The sequence below is a fragment of the Phocoena phocoena genome, chromosome 6, assembly GCF_963924675.1.
Source record: "Phocoena phocoena chromosome 6, mPhoPho1.1, whole genome shotgun sequence".
In the NCBI taxonomy this organism is placed as follows: domain Eukaryota; kingdom Metazoa; phylum Chordata; class Mammalia; order Artiodactyla; family Phocoenidae; genus Phocoena; species Phocoena phocoena.
In genome coordinates this window covers 114461734-114483443 of record NC_089224.1, presented here as the reverse complement: position 1 = coordinate 114483443, position 21710 = coordinate 114461734, and the positions used below count along the sequence as shown (strand labels likewise).

At 64.0% G+C, this 21710-nt stretch overlaps 1 protein-coding gene across 1 annotated transcript; it reads right to left on the bottom strand.

The window, feature by feature from the left end:
- Nucleotides 1-30: 30 nt before the first annotated feature.
- On the bottom strand, nt 31-19377 carry LOC136125167 (collagen alpha-2(I) chain-like). The gene is made up of 16 exons (XM_065879981.1): nt 19331-19377; nt 18969-19023; nt 18736-18878; nt 14131-14414; nt 11082-11239; nt 8730-8931; nt 5560-5777; nt 5136-5369; nt 4206-4274; nt 3935-4025; nt 2661-3259; nt 2317-2435; nt 1236-1412; nt 552-653; nt 220-471; nt 31-40 (listed from the first exon to the last, which is right to left on the bottom strand). Exons 1-16 carry the CDS (start codon nt 19375-19377, stop codon nt 31-33), a joined length of 2760 nt encoding a protein of 919 aa, XP_065736053.1.
- Nucleotides 19378-21710: the final 2333 nt, after the last annotated feature.

Sequence of the window (21710 nt, the reverse complement as noted above, 5' to 3'; positions counted from 1 at the left end):
CCTGTGTTTCCGGATGGAACGGCCTTCTCCTCAGGATGGCCTGAAGCGCAAAGCACAAGCCTGGAAGTCCCTCTGCAGATCCCGCCTCGAGCCCGTGCCCCTCGTGGAGACTGTCCTCTTGGCTCCGTGACACCTGCCCAGCTCACCCACTTTGTTGGGACCTCACCGCAGCGGCAGAGCCTCCACGGGCGGTGTCAGCTCTCCCCACCCCCAACCCACCTGGACAGGGAGGCCGGCCCCTCACCAGCCACATACAGCCCGCCCAGGGGCCACAGAAGGGCCACGACATCCGGGGCCTGGGAACAGAAGCTGAAGCCCTCGCCTGGGGAGAGAGACACCTGGGCAACGCTGGGCTTGGTCAAGTTCACTGGGGAAGGTGGGGGCCCAGGGCCGGCATCTGGACTACGTCTCCGTCCCCCGGCTGGGTTGGTGCCCTTCCCACAGGGCAGGGTTTGTGCTCCCCGCCTCAGTCTGCAATTGGGGTGTTAGTGGCGGGGCGGAACCCCCCCATCCCCAGCTGGCTGTGCCCTTGTGGGCTTCAGTGACCTCACGTGCCAGACGGGGAGCCAGCCGTGGTGGCTTGGGGGTCCACTGGGGTGCAGGTGCCCAGCAGGCAGGGGCCACTATGGTCCTCCTCAGGGTGGGGCCGGGGCCTGCACTTAGGAGGGGGTCATTCCCCTGACGGGGACTAAACCGCTGCTGCAGACAGCCTCCAGGGCTCCCAAGACAGTGGCCCTACTGGGCACCCACATGGTGGGGGGACTGGAGCAGCCCCCCCCCACACGCCAGTGGAGCCGGTCACTGTTCCTGCCCTGGCTGTGGATGGGAGCCAGGGAGGCCCAGAGAGGAATTCCCGGGAGCCCCCAGCCGGGAACTGATGGTCTGCGGCAAGCCAAGGGGACGGGGGTGGGGCTGCTATCTGTGTGCACAGCCAAGGGTCTGGGGAGCTGGGAGCTCTCTGCTCCCATGCTCCGGGCGCCCCATCTGAGGTTTCCCCCAGGTGGGCTGAGCCCGGCCCTGCAGGCCCCCCCACCGCCGCCCGCGCGAAGGAAAGGGCACAGGAAGGAGATGAACTGGTGTGTGTGGTGGGGGCGGGGAGCAGAGGCTGGGCACAGTCACCTTCCTCTCTGGGACTCTGGGACTCACTTTCCTCAAAGACACCACTAGGGTCTTGGAGGCCCCTCCTCTGGCTCCTCTGGTTTATGGTCAGTCCCATAAACCACCATGAGCATTACTGAGCCCCAGATGCCCGCCCAGGCCGACCCAGAGGGAGGCGACGCCTCGCCTGGTCCACGCGGGGGTTCAGCTGGGTGTTCGGTCCATGCTCTTCCCACGGCACCACGCGGCCCTGGGCTGGGCAGGAAGGCAGCTGCACGAAGGCTTTCCTGCACCTCCTGTTCTCTGTCACGGGCCTGAGAGGGGAGGGCTGGGTGGCCGAGCAGGCAGAGGCTGCAGCGGGCAGCTGAGGTGCTGCACTTAGTTTTGGGGCGGCGGGGGGGTGCTTCTTAGCTGTTTCTGGGCAGGGACATGTCCTGCCAGTCACAGTTGGCTCGGAAGATGAACTCGGGGGGAGCACACTGTTAGACAGCGGGCCTGGTGGCGGTCCAGGCAAGAATTGAAATGGTGCGGACAGGTGGTCCTGCGGAGTGGGTCCTGGGAAGGCAGAGGTGGGCCGGGGGGCTGGCAGGGCTGGGCAGGGGCCTCCGGGGTTCCGCAGACCCTGAGCTCTCCCACACCGGGCACCTGGAGGGCGGTGCATCTCATGCAAATGTAACTGTCCTCCACAAACACCCACCCCAAGCACCTCCCCAACCTATCGGAAGCTGGTTAGAAAGGAAATCGTGCTTTTTAAAAGAAGAGAGTTGATTTTTGAAAGTCACGCTTTTCCCCTAGGCCAGAGGAAGCCGATGGCGCTGACCAGCCTGTGCTGGGCTGGCAGAATCTCATTTCCCTTTGGTGTTACAGCCCTGCTGGGGCGGGGGAGCCAGGGCAGGGTGGTCTGTGGTGCCTCCAGAATGATAAGCAATAATGTCCCATCCCCTTTGAGTGTCTGCACGAGCCCTGCCACCACCTTCCCTCCCACCTGCCCCGGGCTGCCGCCTCGCTGCCCCCACCCGGGGAGACAGTCGTTAGAGGGAGGGGCCTGACTCCACCGCGGGGCGATAGCCCTGGGTTCCCCCCTTCCACCGTGAGGGGTGCTTTGGACGTTTGGATGGGCGGGGGTGGATGCGGAGAGGCGGAGTGAGATTACAAGACTGATTCCCTGGGGGTGCGCCCTCTCCACCGCCCACCCCACGTCTCCCCTTCCCCCCGCACGGCCGGCTCCGTGGGGAGTGGGAGCGAGGGTGGAGTGACACGTCCCCCCGCTCCGCCACCGCAGGGTACCGCTGGCCTGGGCTGCGGGGTCCGGGACCCGCGAGGCTCTGAGTCAGGCCCTGGGGGAGCCGCAGGGCCCGGATAGGGGGATGAGGAGCTGCGGCGCCCCACCCCTCCCCCGCCCGGGCCCCCCCACGCGGCCCGGCCCGGGTCACCTGTCACCAGCAGGGGGCGCCCTTTCCCAAGGCCGCTGGGCCCATTCTCCGGACCCAGCCGCGAGATCCGGGGCCGGGCTGGGGTTCGGGTGCCCGCGCGGCAGAGCCCGGCGCTCCCGGCCCGCTCACCTTTGGGCTCCCCGCGGTCGCCCTGCGTCGCCCCCCAGCTCCGCGCGCGGCGAGGCCCCCGCCCCCAGCCCGAACGGCGAACAGACCCCCGCCCGCGGCCGTCCCCGCGTCCCCAGCCGGGCGCCCCGCTCCCTCCGCACTCACCGCCCGATCCGGGGCGCGCACGCGCCGCTGTCGCCGCCGCGCAGAGGGGCCCCGGCCCCGCCCGCCCGCCAACCCCGGCCCCGCCCCTCCCGGCCCGCCCCCGGCCCGCCCCCACCCTGGGTGGGCTCCGAACCCCCGCCCGCCCCCATTGCGCAGGTTGGGAAACTGAGGCCCCGCGGCGGACGGCGCCCCGGGGGCCGAGCAGTGAGTCAGCTGGAACCGGGTCTCCTGACGCACTCCCCGCCTCCGAGCGCTACTGCCCCTCCCAGCCGGCTCCCGAGGACGCAGGGCTGAGCCGGCAGCCAGGTGCCCGGAGGCCGCACGGGGAGCCCGCGCTGGCCGCGGGTAGCCAGCTCTCGACTCCCCTAGGCTGAGCACCGACTCCCGGGGATGGCCATAGCACCCGGGTGGCCAGCTCCCTAGGCACCAGGGGCTAGCTAAAGCTGACCGCTGCCCTGCAGCCACACGTGGGGTGGACGTCAGTGATCCCCAGGCTCGTAGCCGGTACTTCCAGAGGTCATACAGGTGGGGGCGGGGCTCGGCAGAGCGCCGCCGGGTCCTAGGTGTAACACCGAGCCTCCCTCCCAGCCAGTGTGCCAGGTTAGGGGGCCTGCCAGGCTCCCACCTGGTGCCCCCTTTGTTCAGGACAGTTGGGACCGCCCCTGAGTTCTCATCAGGCCTCCAAGGAGTCCCTCAAGTGCATGGTCACCACTGGGGGCTCCTGGGCCAGTCACCTCTCCTCTCCTCTCCAGGCTCCCTCTCCACATTTGCAACATGGGCTAAAGAAGCCCCATGTGGTGGAGTGGCCAGCAGTGCCCACAGAGACAGCAGCCGGCACAGCTGGAGCCAGGTGCCCCAGCCCCTCCTCCCCTGGGGAGCTCTCACGTCTGCACCAGCGTGTCACAGCCGTTAGTGCGCGTGACACCCTGGGCCTGCGCCTCTCGGCACTTTCTGCCCTGGAACTGCAGCCCAGTCCCGCGTGTGTGTGTGTGTGTGTGTGTGTGTGTGTGTGTGTGTGTCTGTGTGTGTGTGTGTGTGTGTGTGTGTGTCTGTGTGCGCGCGCGTGTAAACCGTGCCCAGGCCCAGCCAGGCTCCAGGCTGCTGCCCAGAGCATCACCTGTGGCACTCACCTGGAGAAGCAGTCTCCCTCATGCCCCGGACACTGGTGGCAGCTGCTCTTCTGAGCGGTGGGGGCTGCCCTTTCCTCTCCTGTGCCGGGGTCTGCGGATCAGAGACACGGTGTGGGTTAGCGCACAGCCTTGGTCACCGTGACATCCAGGGGCTGGGGAGGGGGACGGGGCCAGCCTCCATATGGCTGTGGGAGCTTGGCCTGCACTTGGCCTACAGACCCCCACCCCTCTGATGGCCAGAGACGAACGGGCCTCTCAGGCCTGCCCACACCCTGTTGCCCGGGGGTCCTGAATCCCGGGATGGAAAGCTCTGCAAAGCCCGGGGTGCTGGGAGGGCATCCTGTAGGTTCATGGGGAGGGGGGCCTTCAGCTCGGGGGGCATACGGATCAGGCCTACTTTGGTGCACAGGAGGTAAAGGAAGGGAGGGGACACAGGAGGCTGGACAGGAGCCCCTTCCTGGACCAGGGGTCCCTGGAAGCCCCTGGAAGATGACCTGAGGGTGGCTGGGGTGGCGGGGGCTGGGATGCCTGTGACTGTGAAGTGGGGGGTGGTCCCTGGCGTGGTGTCTCTCCCCCCACCCCCAACCCAAGCAGGCAGCCCCAGGCAGTAGAGAGTTAAGGGCCAGGCCCAGGGGGACTGGAGGGAGAGTTGCCCTGCCCTGTTCCCTGCCCCCATCCAGTCCCTGAAGCTGGTCACTTGACCCTTTGACCTCAGGCCTGGACAGAAAGGGGCCTGGCGAGCTGCGTGGCTGGTCCTCGCTCCGCTGCTAAGCCGGGCGGACCGTCAGCACCTGCTTTCTCATCTGGAAAGTGGGTGTTTGTCACACAGACTGCTGGGGTGGATGTGACAACAAGACTGTCAGAGGCCAGGAAAGGCCCTGCTGCTCGGGGACCTGGGCTGCTCTGGGTGGGGGGCTCCCCTAGGCTGCAAGGGGACCCAAGAGAGCGCCCACACGGCGCTGCACCAAGCTGTCCCTCTGCCCGCCCCCAGCCAGCGCAGCAGAAGAGGGGGGCTCCTGCTGGGGCTGTGCTAGTGCCCCCCACTTGCATGGCTCCTCCTGGCTCTAGATTTGGCTTTGGGGTTCCCACCCCTCACCGGCGCCCCTCCCCGACACCCTTGGGGTGCTCTCCCACCCTTGGGGGATGATGCCCTCGGGACACGCAGGTCACAGAGAAGAGGGGCCAGCTGAGGTGGCCTTACTGCCAACCCTGGGGGCTTCCCTGGGAAATCAGAGTGGGCTCGGGAGGGCGTGCGAGGCGCAGGGAGGCCGTTGCACTGGCTTCTCCGTCCAGGGGTCACAGCAGCTGCTGGGCTGCCCAGCGTAAGCGTCAGTGTCGGGCAGGCCAGACTGGCATCCAGACTGTGCCCCCCCCAGTGGGTGCCCTTGGCCAAGGTGAGGATGGCACCGATGGGGGTATGATGCGGTGGTCCCAGCTAGGGGAGCGCAGACCCTCGGAGCTCAGCCCGCAGGTGCCCGCGGTTCACAGAGCCCGCAGAGGGGCGCTCGCCCTGCCCTCCCCCCTCCCTGCCCTCCAAGGCCACCCCTGCCCTACCTGGTGCCGCCCCGGGGCTGGCTCGGCCATGGCCACCACTGCTGCCCCCTCAGGCCAGGGTTGGGCCCTACCCCTCGCCGGCCGCCTTGAGGCAACTCCCGAGGCCGCCTGCCTGTCCTGTTGGCTGGAGCCTCCGTCTTGGCCATGGGGACGGTGGACTCGGGGCAGGGAGGCTCCTCCCGGAGCGAGGAAGGGCGGCTTTTTATGCTCCGTCCCCGTGTAAATCGGGGTTGGGATGGGCCCTTCCCAGCCGGACTTCCTGTGTGTGCTGTCCGCTGATAACGGGGATCTGTCAGTGAACAAACAGGAGGCCGAGGGGCGGTGGGGGGCCGCCGAGGGAGGGGCCGGGCCCAGCGGCAGGGGCAGGGGTGGGGGAGCTCTCCCCGGGGACCAGACTCTAATCCTGAAGCAACCAGAGACGGCGCTTGGGCCCAGCTGCAGCCTGGCTGGTGACCCTGGGGCCCAGCTGGGCCCAGTGTGTGACAGAGGACATGGCTGGCACACAGGGCCCTCCCAGGGCCGTGGGTCCACCAAGCTGGTGGGACCACATTAGTGCGGCTCCATGGAGGGGGCCGTTCTTCCTGTGACCCCCAGGGCGTGCACCTGCACCCCCGGATGTGTGTGCCAGGGCCCGGGGGTGGGAGCGGCCAGAAGAGAGCGGGGGATGGGGCAGGAGGCTGGGTGGGCTGAGAACAGCCCGCTCTGTGAGTCCCTGGGGCCTAGAGTGGCCATGGTGGGGGGTGACGGAGAGAGGCAGACGTCAGCTCAGAGACTCAGGACTTCTCTAGGAATGGGGCGGTGGGCCCCCTACTCCTGGGCGTGTGCAAGCATGGGCGAAAGCCCCCAGTCCTACTTCCAGGCCCCTCTTCAGGGGAGGGCAAAGCGCGTTCCCAGGCCCCCTCTCCTCCCTTGGCTTCCAGAGGCTGAGGGGGGCATTGCGGGAGGGATGCAGGAGCCTCTAGGTGGCCAAAGGGGGTGCTCCTTCAGACCCTCCAGGTGGTCCAGCCCCCCAGCTCAATTTCCTCATTTAGGTGGAGCTGGGGGCCCGCAGGCCGAGCACCTGTTGCCGAGATGCTAGTTGGCTGGGTGCCCAAAGGAACTGGGCAGCTACTGAGGACACACCTGGCTGAGGGCTCTGAGTGAGCAGCGCCCCCAAAAACCCCATTGTCCTCGGGTCCGAGCCCTGCTCCGGGGTCAGCACTCGCCCACCCACAGGTGGGACCCTCTCCGACTCTGGCCTTGAGCATCTCCGCTCAGCCCTACCTCCCTCCGGCCCCACCCAAATGGATTTTCCGGCCAAGAGGGAGGCCGGAGCAGCTTGGGAAATTCCACCCCCAACCCCCCACGCCCCCGAATGCCTCCGAGAGCAGGAGGGAAGTCTGCCCACCCTTCTGGCGGGTCTCAGTGGCCAGCAGGGACTGCTCCCTTCCCCGCCCCCATAGGAGGGTCTCTTGCAGGCATGAGGCTGGGGTCAGCCAGGGCCTTCTGTTCTCCGGGCCTCAGTTTCCCCATCTATCCCATGGGGCCAAGAGAGCTGCCAGCGAGTGAGGTGGCGGTGACGGCTGACAAGGCTCCGGGCCGTCAAGTGTTGCTGGTTTGAGCGCAAGGAGGTCTGGGGGCGCTCATCCCCCATCTCTTCCCCTCCAACCCACGTGGCCCACTCTCGGCCCCATGGCTCTCCCACCCGAGGGCACATCTGTCCAGAAGGGTTAGCGTTCCCAAACCATACACTGAGTATGTCCTGTTGAGTGTACTTTCGAGAGTGTAGGGGCCAAGTTGGGCTTTGCTCCCACCAAGGAGGTGACCCTCTGCCCACATCACAAAGACTCTAACCCTAACCCTAACCCTATCCCTAACCCTAACCCTAACCCTAACCCTAGGCCCAGGGATCTGCTCTGTGCCCCTGGGTGGAAGAAACAGCAGACATCAGGGTTGGCTGGGCCCGCCCCTTCTGTGTATGGATGCGGAGACTGAGGCCCAGGGAGGAAAGAGATTCACCTCAGGTGAGCAGGGACGGATCAGGACAGAAGCTGTCCCCTTTCTCTCTTTTCTCAGTGAGCCCCCAGTTCCTCCTGTGCCCCCACTCCAGGGGCAGACCTATCCCTGCCAGGGGACGGGCTGAGGTTGGGAGTAGCTAATTAGCCAACTTTGTGTAACGGTTAATGGGCCACCCCTCCCTCTAAAGCATGAGCCTGATAGGGAACTTTCTGGAAGGATGCCCAGAGCACAGAGACAGAGTGGTGGGTTGAATGGTGGAATTACAGGTATGGGGAAGGCAGATCCCGGGTCCTCCACATCCCAGCCTTCCCTGCCCAGGCTCTGCCGCTGCTGCCCACTGGTTCTGGGACCCCCACTGCTCTGTGACTCCCCCGCTCCCGACAAGCTCTGCCCTCCCACAGCCCCTCCTGGGCCGAGACCAGAACCAGGGCAAGGAAAGGAGGCTTTGCCTCCACATGCCAGCCTGGTCCGGCCTGTCACCTAAAACCCCACGGTGCCCTCCACTCTCAGGTCCCAGAGCCTCAGAGCCAGACGCGGGAGATGGGCTAGGGTCCTGCTCTAACCCGCCGCAGGTCCGGGACCGGGAGGGTCTGCACAGGACGGTGGGCTGGTGCTGGCTGGCACCTCCTCAGACTCCAGGAGGGTCTTGGGGGCCGGCAGAGGGGTCACAGGTGCTTCCTGCCCCATGGGCCCCCTTCCCAGGTGCTGGGGTGGGTGGAGCTCACTCTGTGGTCCAGGCTGGAGGGGAGTCTACTGGGGCGGGCCAGGACTACCCTCATCCTCAACGAGGCCCCCCTGCCGCCCCCAACCCGCCCGACCCTGGCGTCTGTTGGAGATCATCCAGCACACCACCACAGCAGGAGCCAGTTTGGGAAGGAGTTGGTGCCTCCCCTGAGGGCAGGGCAGACCCCCCTCTGGCCAGCTACCCCCACCCCACAGGCCCAGCGTGGAGGTGGCCACCTGGTGGGATTGATCAGCGACCTCCAGGCCGTCCACACCTGGGTGGCTCAGAGACCCGAACCCGGAGCCTCGCTGGCCTTGGGTGTGGCGTCCAAGGCAGGGCCCCAGTGGGGTCGGGAAGCTGGTGTTCTGGTCCCAGCTTTGGCTCGCACGGCTGGAGCCTCTGGCCACAGCGGGCCTCGGTTTCCCCATCTGCCCCACGGTCAGTAGGTGAGATGGAGCTGCCTCCCAGCCTGCCTACAGGCGTGCTGAGGTTGACTGAAGGTGAGTCGTGCTGCCTTACCTTCCCAGAGCGTGCTGGTCAGGCCGGGGGCATGGCGGGGGCGGCCAGGGTCTCCTGGTCCTCCTGGGACCTTCCTGGGAGCCCTCACCGCCGGGCTTTTGGCCTCCACAGGCCCAGGAGTGGATGGACCAAGCCCCCAGCAGAGGCCAGCGTGGGCATCTGAGGCGGCCTGAGGGGTGCCGGGCGCGGCGTGTGAGCCGGGCTGCAGGAGGGAAGGCGCAGCGGACAGAGCAGGGGAGAGATGGGGCTTCCTGTTTATCCCCCGGAGTGGCCCGCTGGCCTCGGGGACAGGATGGCTCTGTCAGCCAGATTCACGCCAGATGCGGCTGACCCTTCATCAAGGGACGCGTGCGCTCGGTCCAGTGACCCGTCCCCAGTGAGGCTGGAAGGCAGCTCGCCTTCCCCTGGGGCCAGTGAGCTGTCTCCAGTGCTGGGCCAGGTCCCACAGGGAGCCAGAGGTCCCACAGGGAGAATGGGGTCTGTCCAGCAGCTGGGGGTCTTCATCTCCCCCCCAACACCCCTGACTCCCGCCTTGCACCTCTGTTAGAAGTGCCCATGGCCGTGCGGCTTGTGGCAGGCGCACGTCTTACCCTCGAGCTGATGCAGCTGGGGCTCACAAGGGAAGATGGTCATCTGAGGTCGGCTGGCGGGAAATGGAAGCTCTGGTCGTGGAGCCCAGGGGTGCCTGGGCAGCAGGAGGCCCTCAGGGGACCCTTGGCCCCTTCTCCTTGCTGTTCCCCATCCTCCCTCCCTGGGGACCACCCACGCAGCCGTCACAACCTTTCTGCTGCTCAGATGGAGGCCCAGAACATGTCCTTCACCACCCCCCGGCCTCGGTTCCCAGAGGGTCTCCATGGGCTCTGCCACTGACCCATCCTGGTCACCACACTTCCTGGGAGAGTCGCTGCTTCCAGGAGAGGCATGAAACCAACCACTGCCCGACATTTCTCCGGGTTTCCCACACCCACAGTGCGGGAGTGCACTGGACGCCCGGCAGCCTCGTCAGCACTTACTGCTCTCCGCTCTTTCATTTTAGCCACTCTGATGAGTTTCTTTTTTTTTTTTTTGCGGTACGCGGGCCTCTCACTGTTGTGGCCTCTCCCGTTGCGGAGCACAGGCTCCGGATGCGCAGGCTCAGCGGCCATGGCTCACGGGCCCAGCCGCTCCGTGGCATGTGGGATCTTCCCGGACCGGGGCACGAACTCGCGTCCCCTGCATCGGCAGGCGGACTCTCAACCACTGTGCCACCAGGGAAGCCCCCACTCTGATGATTTTGCAGGGGTATTGCCGTGTTGTTATTTCTTTAATACAGGGAGATGGAGAAAATCTTCTTTTTTGAACAACAGATTTCCTCCCTGGGGAAAGATTCATTTTATGGGGGAGATACCAGGGTGGGGGTGAGAGCTGGGCAGGGGGCACTTGGGGAGCAGGGCAGCTCTGAGGGGGCCGAGCTCCGAGCCTCTGCTTCGCTGAGCGGTCTGTAGAATGCAGGCACAGTGAACATCCCAGGGCACCAGTGGTCTGGACAGTGGAGAGAGGAGAGACCACCCCTGGGGAGTAAGCTTGGGGGGTCCCCTGGCGTAATTTCTGCTGTGGGTGTGCAGTGCATCCCCGGCTCCCAGGAGCCTCCATGAAATGTTTGTTTCTAGAGCTGTTGGCCAGGTCGGGGTCAAGGTCAAGGTCAAGGTGCTGACTATGGCCAGGAGCTGGGCACCGGGTCCCGCCTGGAAGCTGGCAGGTGGGCAGTGGTGGTCCGGGCTGACCCCTGCAGGAGCCTTGCTGAGCAGGGAGAGCCCAGGACAGAGCCTGACACCCTCCTTCCCGGGGCTGTGGCCGGGCCCTAATCCTGGGGTCCTCAGCCCCATGGCCCGGGCTTGTCCCCGTGCCCGGCTCTGCCTGGAACCCACGCTGCCCCCAGCCCCTCAGAGCTCCCCCTGTCGTGGGGGGTGAGGGAGGGAGGCTTGCGCTCCCTGCCTGGCTCCCTGGACGGAAGCCCCACTCACGGTCAGGCTGCAATTTGCCAAGCCCGATGGATGGGGCGGCCATTAACATGGAGGGGAAAAAACACTTTATCTCCCGGGAGGGAAAGGGAAGTTCCAGAGAACCGACGTGTGTATGTGGAGGGGGGAACAGGCTAATGGAGGTGGACCACGGTTCAGCACCCCCATCTTGGGCCATCCTGTCCCCTCCCCGCCCTGCCCACTCAGGGAGAGCCGGGAGCCAGGCCCTCCGAGGCCTTCGGGGAAGAAAAGAGCAAGCGGGGCGGCTGAAGCTTCGCTGCTGCTGGGCTGCGTGTGTGTGGCTCCCGCAGGCTCTCAGGCCCACCCTGAGGGGTTCACTCTGCCATCTGACCCTGTCTGTGGAGGACGGCTGACCTCTCAGGGTCACGAAGACCATCACGGGCAGTCTGACCTCCAACCTCCAGCAGTCTGCAGGGCGGTGGGCACGGTGGCCCCCACCCCCAGGCAGGTCTCGGGCACCGCGTCCGGACCGCCCATCATCCCAGCCGTCTGGGGGGCCAGGGGGGCTGCTGGGAGCAGCGGGGGGTCCCCTCCGCAGGGAGACCGTGTGGCCAGGAGAGTCTGCCTCTCCGTGGGGCGGCCGTGGCCTCCGGACAGGTCAGGGAGGTTAGAGGCTGGAAGCTGCCCTGCCTCAGTTTCCCCACTTGTCAGATCAGACGGGGAGCCCTGTGGGGAACCTGGGGGTCTCTAAACACTATCACGGTGGACAGCTGGTGCCCAAGCACTTTTTTGGGGAGGGGGCGGAGGGGCTCACAGCTTCCACCAGGTTCTCAAAGGGGCCCATGCCCCCCGGTGCAGAGCTCCCCATGGGTGGCCCTGAGGTCCCCCTGGCCTCACGGTCCATGATGCTGAGCTCCCAAGCCGCCTGTGGTCATTACAGTTTAATATCTTGAAAAATGTAAAGAGACAGGCGGGGGTGGTGGTGGTGGGGGTGGCTACCCGGCCAGAAATCTCTGTTTCCTCTCAGCCAGGAAACAGGAAGTGAGTGTGCGGGAGATTGGGAGCCAGGCTTCGAGAACAATAGAAACCCCCTCCAGAGGGGAAGGGGAACTGCGTCAAGGGGCCGGGGTGGGGGCCTCCTGACCTCTCCCCGCTGTGCACGGGCCTGGGCGTAAATTTAGTCTGGGTTCTTTTCCCGGTGAAAAGCTCCAGTGCCCCGTGGCTGGGCGAGGGGGTGCAAGGCCCTCCTCTGTCCCTGGGTGCAGGGCTCCTGGGGTCTTAGGGACCACCTGGGTAAACTGAGGCCCAGAGAAGAGCAGAGCCTGGCCCAGGGGCTGTGAGGTGTGGGGCTGGAGCGCCGTGGCCATCCCGTTGGGGCTACGGGTCTCCAGAGAGGCCCACGTGTGCAGGGACAGAGACCCCCCACCAGGCCCAGGAGAGGAGGAGAAAGGCTCCCCCGCCCCCACCTGCTCAGCCCCCCCCGCCCACGGCAGGCGACTCTGCTCCAAACAAGCAGGCTCTGTCCCGAGAGCTGTGTGACCTTAGCCAGAGCTCCGGGCCGGGCCGGAGCTCGGTGGGAACCCAGGGCCAGCCAGTGGTTTCTTTTTCTAATATAACAGCTCTATTGAGGTGTAATTGACGTACCCCACAAGCCACCAGCTCAAAGGTACACTTCCACGGCTTTTAGTACGGTCACTTGAGTAGCCATCATCGTGATCAGTTTTAGAACATTTCCGTCACCTGAAAGAAACCTGCGTCCGTATGCTGCCTCTTCCCCATAGTCCCCATGGCCCGCACCTCCCAGCCCTAGGCAACCACCCATCTACTTTCTGTCTCTGTACACTTGCCTGTTCTGGACGTTTCCTACAGCAGGAGTCCTACGATGTGGGGGCCTGTGTGTGTGACTTCTTTCACTCGGCATCACGTTTCTTTGGTTTTTTTTAACGTTTTATTTCTTTCTTTTTATACAGCAAGTTCTTATTAGTTACCTGTTTATACGTATTAGTGTATACACGTCAATCCCAATCTCCCAGTTCATCCCCCGCCCCCCGCCAGCATCATGGTTTTGAGATTCACGCATATTGTAACGTGAGTCAGTGCTTCGTCCCTCTTTGCGGCCGAATGACGTTCCACTGTGCGGATGGACGTGTGTTGTCCATTCCTCAGCTGACGTGCATCCAGGCTGCTCTGAACACACATGTGCAAGTTCTTGTGTGGACGCCTGTATACCCTTTTCTTGGGAACGTATCTGGAAGTGGGATTTCTGGGCCGAGAGGTCACTCTGTGCTTTAGCATCTGAGGAGCTGCCCAAGCTGGTGCTGTCTGGTCACACTCTCTCTGCTAACCCCAGGAGAGCTGGAGGGGCTGCTCTCTGATCCTGCCAGGACCCCCGGATGGAATAGGAAATGCACACGTGGGACCCAGAGTTTGTGGCCTTTTCTGGGCCGGGCTCGGAGCTGAACCAAGGCCCCTTGAGGCTCACGGGACGTCACGTGGCCCGTGAACCATCCCCTCCTTGCAGACTGTGAGCCAGGGGTCACATTGGACCCCTCAGGAGCCTGTCCCTCCCCTGGATGTGCTGGACTCAGCCACTGGAGCCCCTGGGAGTTGCAGGGGCTCCCCGGCACTCACCCTGATACCTGGGAAGCACCTACAGGCCCAGCCCGACCCCGTCCTCGCCTCCCTGGCCCCCAATCTAGGGATGTGGGACCAGGATAAGGAAGGCTGGGCCCCCAGCAGCTTGGGGAGAGCAGCAGTCTGGGGTCTGATATGGGCTGTGTGTTCAGGACCCCTGGGGTCCAGGGCGATTCTGGGCGAGCCCCATCTTCTCTGGGCCCCAGTGTCCTCTGTGGCAATGATTACTCAGGACGCCTCGGCTAAATCTTGGGTTTTCTCCTCGGCCGCCACTGCACCAGGAGTGAACTAAGGCTCAGAGAGACCGACTGCCCCTCCAGGCCACATGGCATGTGGCAGAGACAGGATTAGAATCCGGGCCACCCAGCGCTTTCTCAAAGCCCCTTCCTGCCCCGCCCTCCCCCGCCCTGTGTCTAGGATTCCTGCCCCGCCGTCCCCCGCCCTGTGTCTAGGATTCCAGACGTCCCAGGTGAGCGGGGCTTGGAGTCTCCTGACTCCCTGTGAGCTCTCCACCAACACCCTGCTCTGGGGAATGGTTCTGCGTTCCCCACTCGCGCCAGAGTGTGACCTGTGAAGGGGGCCCTGCGTCCTTTCCTGGGGAGGGAGGGGATGCGGGTCTGGCCCCTCCCCAGGCCCGGCAGGCACCCAGGTGTGGGAATCACCCCCACATCTAGGGTATTGGTGCTGCCGCGGGCTGCCATCCTGGCCCAGAGGACGCCAGCTGGACTCTCAGCCAGGATGTCCCCTGCCCCTCCCGCCTGGGGATCACAGCTTCCTGAGCCAGCCCCCCTCCCCCCACCCCCCACAATGGCCGGAAACCCCAGGCTCAGGCTGCGGGCCAGGCAGGCCAGCAGCGGCCCTGGGACAGGCGGGAAGGCGGCTCTGCACGAGCACCCCTAGGTGGAACTGGGAGCCCCGAGGGCCCGTCGTCTCGGGGCCGGCCGTGGACAGCTGCCCACGGAGCCCCAGGCTGGTGGAGGGCTCAGGAGGCGGGCACAGGTGGCTGTCATACCCGGGCCCCCCCGGCCGCCCCAGGCTTCCGAGACTGATGACCACCTCCACCGCCACCGAGTCCCAGCTCCGGGCTCCGCTGCGTTAACGGGGCTCAGGAATGCGATCCTGGACGAGCATGACTGTTTCACTGGGTCTGACTCAAGAGGCACCCCATTCGGCTCCCCCACCATTTGAAGGAACAGGTTCAGAAGGGAAAGAGCCGCCTCCCCTCGCTGGGCTGGCTCCCTGGAGCTTGTGGGCTGTGCTGTGGAGGGACAGAGGGACACGGGCTAGGGGAGGAGTGCCCCCGCTTCCCCCGGAGCCAACCCCGGAGCCAGATAGGACGTGAGTCCTCCAGGGGCAAGGACACCAGGGGCCTGTGTCTGGGGCAGGACAGGAAGGGCCCTCTGGGTCCAAGATTGCTTACTTATATTGTATTTTACGATTCCAAAATGAAAATCAAGTTTTCTGTGTGTGTTGGTCAGCCCATGAAGTAATAAGTGCTCGTTTTGAAAGAGCCAGTTGGATTTGCTGCCCAAAAGCATAAGAGAGAAACCGCCAATTCTCCATCACATCGCCTGGGGTCCTGGGGGCCCCTGTGTTCCTACAACACCCCGCCCGCCACTTACGGGCGGAGGGCGCCAGGATGAAAGCTAGACTATTATTAGCACAGCTTTGGGTTCATGGCAATATTGAGAGGAAGGTCGGGAGAGTTCTCGCAGACCCCCGCCCCAACGTGCAGCCACCCCTGCCGTCCACGTGCCTCCCAGCCGTGCGCTTGTTACAGGGGTGAAGCCACACAGACCACGCACAGAGTCCACCATGCAGCCTGGTGTCACGCTTGGAGTGGTGCGTTCCCTGGGTTTGGACAGGGGTGTAAAGATGCGTGTCCACCATATGGGCTCATGTGGGCAGCCTCACTGCCCTAAACACCCTCTGAGATGCATGCATTCTACGTGGCTGGTTTCATGATTTTGGTAGAGGTAATCTCCCTGTAATCCCCACCACAATCGACCGAGGGGCCACCCATCCCCCAACGCACCCACACCCCCTGTGGTGACTATGCCCTCCGCTGGCCCCTGCCATCCTGGAACCACACAGCAGTGCCCTGCGCTCAGCTCCGGGCCTCAGAGGCGGTCTTGGCTGTGATTGGGTCCGTGATGTTCCTGCCCGTGGCTGAGCGGGACCCCTCGGTGTGGGTGGACCACAGTTCATAGCAAATACATTTTATTTTATTTATTTACTTTTTAAAATCTATTTTATTTTTATTTATTTTTGGCTGTGTTGGGTCTTCGTTGCTGCGCGCGGGCTTTCTCTAGCTGCGGCGAGCGGGGGCTACTCTTCGTTGCGGTGTGCGGGCTTCTCATTGCGGTGGCTTCCCTTGTTGTGGAGCACAGGCTCTAGGCGCACGGGCTTCAGTAGTTGTGGCTCGCGGGCTCAGTAGTTGTGACGCACAGGCTTAGTTGCTCCGCGGCATGTGGGATCTTCCCGGACCAGGGCTCGAACCTGTGTCCCCTGCATCGGCGGGCGGATTCTTAACCACTGTGCCACCAAGGAAGCCCCGCAAATACATTTTAAATGAAGGGCCCGTCGTTTCTCAAAAAGTAAACATAGAACTACCTCCAGCCATTCCGCTCCTAGGTGTGGACACAAAGGACCTGAAAGCGGGGACAGCACAGCCCGTGACTATTATTACTCACAAAAACCAAAAGAGGGGAACAGCCCGAATGTCCATCCACCGATGAATGGTGGATGAAGGACACACGTGGTCCAGCCAGGCAGCGGAATGAAGCTTATTATCCAGCCATAAAAAGGAATGAATCACTGACACATGCTACAACATGGATGAGCCTTGGAAACGTGAAGCTGAGTGAAGGAGGCCAGGCTCAAAAAGGCAAATGTCGTATGACTTCATGTGTAGGAAATGTCCCGCGTGGACAAATCCAGACAGACAGAAACCAGACTGATGGGGGCGGGGAACGGGGAGTTACTGTTGAACGGATGTAGAATTTCAGTTTGGGAAAATGAAAAAGTTCTGGGAAGAGATAGCAGTGGTGGTTGTACAAATGTGGATGTGATTAATTCTACTGAATGGTACACTTGAAAACGGTCAAAATGGCAAATTTTATGTCATATATTGACATATGTTACCACAACGTAAAATAATTAATAACGCAATATATCCAAACTCACTAAATTGTGCCCTTTGAATGGGTGAATTGCATGGTATGTGAACTACACCTCAAGAGCTGTTGTAAAAGAAAAAGAAATGCCCCAGAGTGCTTCCCGAGCAGGTAGCCCGAGCGTCTGCCCTGCTACCAACCCCACAAGGTGTGGGGACATGTTTTGGAGGCACCAGGGAGCCAGTGGGGAGGCAGCACCCCAGGGGTCCCAGGCCCTCTCTCCCACTCTCTTGGGAGTTCCAGAAACAGACACCCAGCCCAGCCTTCCTGGGCTCTGCCTACAGCCCACCGCCCACCCTCAGACCTGGGCACGCTTTCCCAGCCAAGCGCAGCTCCTGGAGTTCACTGGGTGGGAGAGATCCCTTTGGGGGCCAGTGGAGCCCACCTCAGCCCAGCCCACCAGAGCTACTGTGTGGCTGAGTCCTGGGGGCACGTGGGCAGTGGGGTGGGGGGACAGCCCTCTCTCTGCTTGATGTCGGGCTCACGCGGACTGGGTCGTTTTAGGACAGATGAGCAGCCTAGGAGGTGGGTTCTGAGTCCGGCTGAGCTAGGTCCATGCTTCCCTGGGACCTCAGGCAGGGAAGGGGGCAGTGTCTGCTCCCGAGGGAGCCTGAGCCGGGCCTGAGGCCCTGGAGCCTCCCTGACCAAACGCTCCCCGCTTCCCCACCGCCCTGAACTGAGCCAGCAGACTGCTGGCCCTGGAGAGGACCCAGCAGGAAGGAAGCCTGGTCAGCTCGGTCCAGATTCCTGCCTGGTCCTGGGGCCCCTGCCACCTGGGGCTTCAAACTCCCCCAGACCCTGGACCTCGGAGCCCAGGGCAGAGAGGAGGCGGACGGGAGGAAGGCCACCGCCAGGCGCTCAGTCCTTCTGTCCTGGCAGGAAAGAATGACCGGAGCTGGGGACAAAAGGCGGACGTGCGGCTGGCCATGTGCGCCCTTATCAGGGTCTGCACTCGCTGGGCCCAGGGCCTCGGCGGAAACACTCCTCTCCGCCTGCCTTCCTGCCCATTGCTGGGCCACACCGCAGGCCAGGCACTGTGCAGGGCAGGGGAGCCGGGGGGGGGGGGCAGCGGTGGAGGGGGGCACCTGGCCTGGGTTTGGGGCTGTAATTTGAGTAAGGCATTAGCATCATTCGCCCTGCTGCTGGGAAGTGGAAGCTAAAATTCTCCCCATCTGTCAGATGAGGAAACTGAGGCCCAGAGCAGCAGCGACCAGGGAAGGTGGGGGCAGGCGCCCCGGAGCTCTGCAGGGCCCGCTGGGAGTACCCTGGAAGGGGTGGGGAGACCGGGGGAGCACACGTGTCACAACCACGCTGTACACTTAGGAGCCACTCGTGTTATTCTGTGTACAGAAAGTGCGTCTCGATGGACAGACACCAGGAGGTGGCCGCAGGCAGTGGGTGCGGGGGGGCTCCGTGGGTTTCCTACAAGGGAACGCTCGGTCGTGGCGGTGGGGGTCCCGTCCCTTCCCACAACCCGGCCCCTGCCGTCCCCGCCCCAGGCCCCGCCCTCTGGTGGGCGGGGCGGGGCTGCAGGCGCGGTGTCGCAGGACTGGGCTGGTGGGAGTGGCGGACCCAGACCAGCCAGGTCAGCGGCCCTTCGTGCTCACCTTCTGCCCATCGGTTGTGGCATGAGGTCCGCCTGAGGGCTGCCCCGCTATGAGGAGGGGCGGCCGGGGGCACCTCCAGCCCCTGGCCACATGAGCGGATTGGCCTCAGGGTGGGCCCCGTGCGAGGCGACCTGGCCCGGCAGCTTTCCCAGCAGGGCTCCAACCTTTGTTCCCTCCCAGCCCTGGGAGGACACAGGAGCAGGTGGGGACACTGGGGAACACAGCCAGCCCTCTGGGGGTTGTCAGTACTGTCCCCCCAGCATATTAAACCCAACGTTGGGGTGACTATTTACCCCAGCACTAAGCCCAGGGTTGGGGGTGATGACTGCTCTGCCCCTCCCCCTGGCACACCAGCCTGGGCCACAGTGGCCCCAGGTCCCCGGCTCTGCCCTACAGACTTCGGACAGGTCTCTCTTGAGCCTCAGCCTTCCCCTCTGTAAAGTGGGCAGAGGGGTCTCTCCTGGATGCCCGCGGCTGCCCGGGCTAAGGCATGATCTGGAAGGGCCCTTAGGTGTTTATGGCCTCCACATCCACTGCCATTGCTTGATTATTCCCATTTCCCAAATGAACAGAACGAGGTACAGGGAAGGGGAATGGTTCTCAGTCCTGGTACCTGGGGAACCCTTACAAGTCCACTGTGTGGGCCCGTCCCGACCGTGGGGTCAGGGCCCGGGCAGTGGAGACTTTGAGAGCGTCCCCCGGGGATGCTGGTGTGAGGTCAGTGTTCCACCCTTTCTTGGGTGGAACAGGGCACTGGGGCTGGGGGAGACCCTGACAAATTGCAGGACACAGAGGGGGGCAACGGTGTCCTGGTGCCCACCGCCCCCTCCCCCCGGGGGCATCTGTGGTCACACAGTCTACCTTGATGACACCGGGTGCAGGAAGGCACCCAGGGCCCTCCGCAGGGCCCCCCTTTCTGCAGAGAGCAGGAAAGGACATGGAAGAGGCCCCCAGATGCTTCGGCCCTATAACCCAAGGGCTCGCCTCTGGGTGGTTGGGTAGGCGAGTGGGGAGGGGCTGGTCAAATGTTCCTGTCTGCATCTCGGGGAAACATGGGGAGCCCAGTCTCCCAGCCCAGGGTTCAGGTCGGGAGTCCGCCGTGGGATGTGGCCTCCGCGTCCTTGCCTGAGAGCGGGTGACGGCCGTGCCCCGTGGGCAGTGTTGGTACAGCGTCTGGCTGTGACAGTCCTTCCCGTGGGTCCTGGCTGGGGTCTGTGGCTCACAGGACGAGAGGGCGAGGCCCCAGCCAGGATCCGGCTGCCAGCTCCATCGTCACGTTGGGCTTGGCCGTGCCTCAGTTGTCCCCGTCACAGGGGGCCAGGCTTGGAGCGTGAACAGTGCCTGACCCAGCCCTGGAGGCAGCCCTGCTGAGCTGTAGGACGGGACGTGCTCGGGGCCACAGGAGGGCCAGCAGTCGTGTCCAGAGCACGTCCACACTCGGCCCTGGCCCAGCCTGGCCGGAGGCCCTGCCGCTGCTGACCAGAGAGGACGGAGGAAGTCCCTGGTGGCCTCTTTCCTCACTGACCCACCCACCTGGGCTGCTTCAGGAGCAGGGGGGTGCACTGGGGCCCTGCAGCCAGCCCCTGCTGCCTGTCACCTCTGAGGCCTGGTCCCCGATGCCTTGCTCTCCGTGACACCTGGCTCCCACCTCCAGGTTGGGGGGCTCCCTGGGGGCAGGGGTCATCTCTGTGTCCCATACCCCAGACACAGGGCCTAGTACTGGGGGGGGGGAACCAAGGCCTACTTGGCGAGAGGTCAGCGGCACATCTGTCGCCCATCCCTGTCCCCTCCAGGCCCGGAAGAAGGGGTGGGGCAGGGAGGCCTGGGGAAGCCTCTCAGGACGGAGGAGCCCCGAGGCCGGCCGAGGGTCCTCAGCCCCACCAGTTCCACCGCCCCTCCCTCCGGGCAGCAGTCTGGCTTGGAGTCGAGCAGGGCACCAGCCCCGTTCAGTTCACCCACTGGCCACCGGGCGGCAGTGTTCACCGCGTGGCCCGGCCCCAGTCGCCGGGGAAACCCTGGGCGGGGCTTTGGGCGGCGGGGCCCTGAGGGGACCGTTTGGGCGGGCACACTCCCCTGACCACGTGGGTAGATGTCCAGGGCGGCCCGCGCATAGTTTCCTCCCGAAGGGGCTTCAGGTGCACAGGGGTCAGTAGACCAAGCTGTGATGAAGCCGTTCCTTCCGTGCGCGAGAACCTTCCGGCCCCCAGGCTTCGACCCAGAGGCTTCACCCTCCAGCCGGTACCAGACCCCGACCCTCTCTAGGTGTCTCTGACCCTCTAGGGTCCCACCGCCTGCAAGGGGCCAGCGGGGCCGGACCGCAGCGTGGGAGGTGGGGGTCGGGGCCGGTCCCAGGGCCGCCGGCTCGCGCCCCGCGGCCCTCGGCGCTGGCCCCTCAGAGCTCCTCGCATCCTTCAGTCCGCTCGCTCTGTGGCAGCGCTCAGGGCAGGGCGGTGAATCCCGCTGGGTATGTGCCTGGCCTGGCCTCGGGGCACAGTAGGACCAGGAGGGGCAGGAAGCTGGACGGGCACCTGGATGCTTGTGTCTTTCTGGGCTCCCCCGAGGTGCCCGGTGCCCTGCGGGCTGAACGCTTGGTGAGGGAGCTGGTCTCCTGGCCTCCTGGCTCTGCCGCTGGAGAGGAGATTCGCACACCGTTGTAGGGGCAGACTGGCTCTGGAATCTCTGGGACCCACAGGGGCATTCCTGTGATGATGAGGTACCAGGATCACAGCTGAGCCACAGGCTTAAGGAGTGGCCAGTGGAGAGCGGACGGGGCACAGAGGGCTCCAGGGCACAGAGGGCTCCAGGAGGCAGGCATTTGAGAAAAAGGTGGACTCGAGCAAACCCCATGTTTTGTTTGTTTTTTTAAATTTATTTATTTATTTATATATTTTTGGCTGCATTGGGTCTTTGTTGCTGTGTGCGGGCTTTCTCTAGTTGCGGCGAGCGGGGGCTACTCTTCGTTGCAGTGCGTGGGCTTCTCATCGCAGTGGCTTCTCTTGTTGCAGAGCACGGGCTCTAGAGCGTAGGCTCGGTAGCTCTGGCGCATGGGCTTATTTGCTCTGTGGCACATGGGATCCTCCCAGACCAGGGCTCGAACCCGTGTCCCCTGCATTGGCAGGTGGATTCTTAACCACTGTGTCACCAGGGAAACCCAAACCCCATGTTTATAACCACACTGAAAGACTGTGTTGCGAGACAGCTCGCAAATCTTGTTCAAGCTTCGGGAGGCCAGGCCATGTCACGGCTACTGCTGGCGGGGAAGGCCACGGAGGCTCTCTTATCTCGGCTGCCGGCTTCAGTCGGGTCAACCGGCGCTGTGGCTGCGGTGGCAGTGACTTCCGGGTCCCTGGTGTGTGGCTGTGGTTCTGGGTGCCATCCCTCTCTGCACAGAGCTGAGGCGTTCGGTTCAATGTTTGTCGTAAAATATACATGACCTAAAATTTGCCATCCTAACCTTATGTCTAAATGCACAGCTCAGTGGCATAAAGCACATTCCATTGTTGTGCCACGATCACCAACAACACCCACAGAACTCCTGCCTTGTCCCAAACTGAACGGCCGTTCCCACTAGACATGCACTCCTTCTCCCCTCCCCCAGCCCCA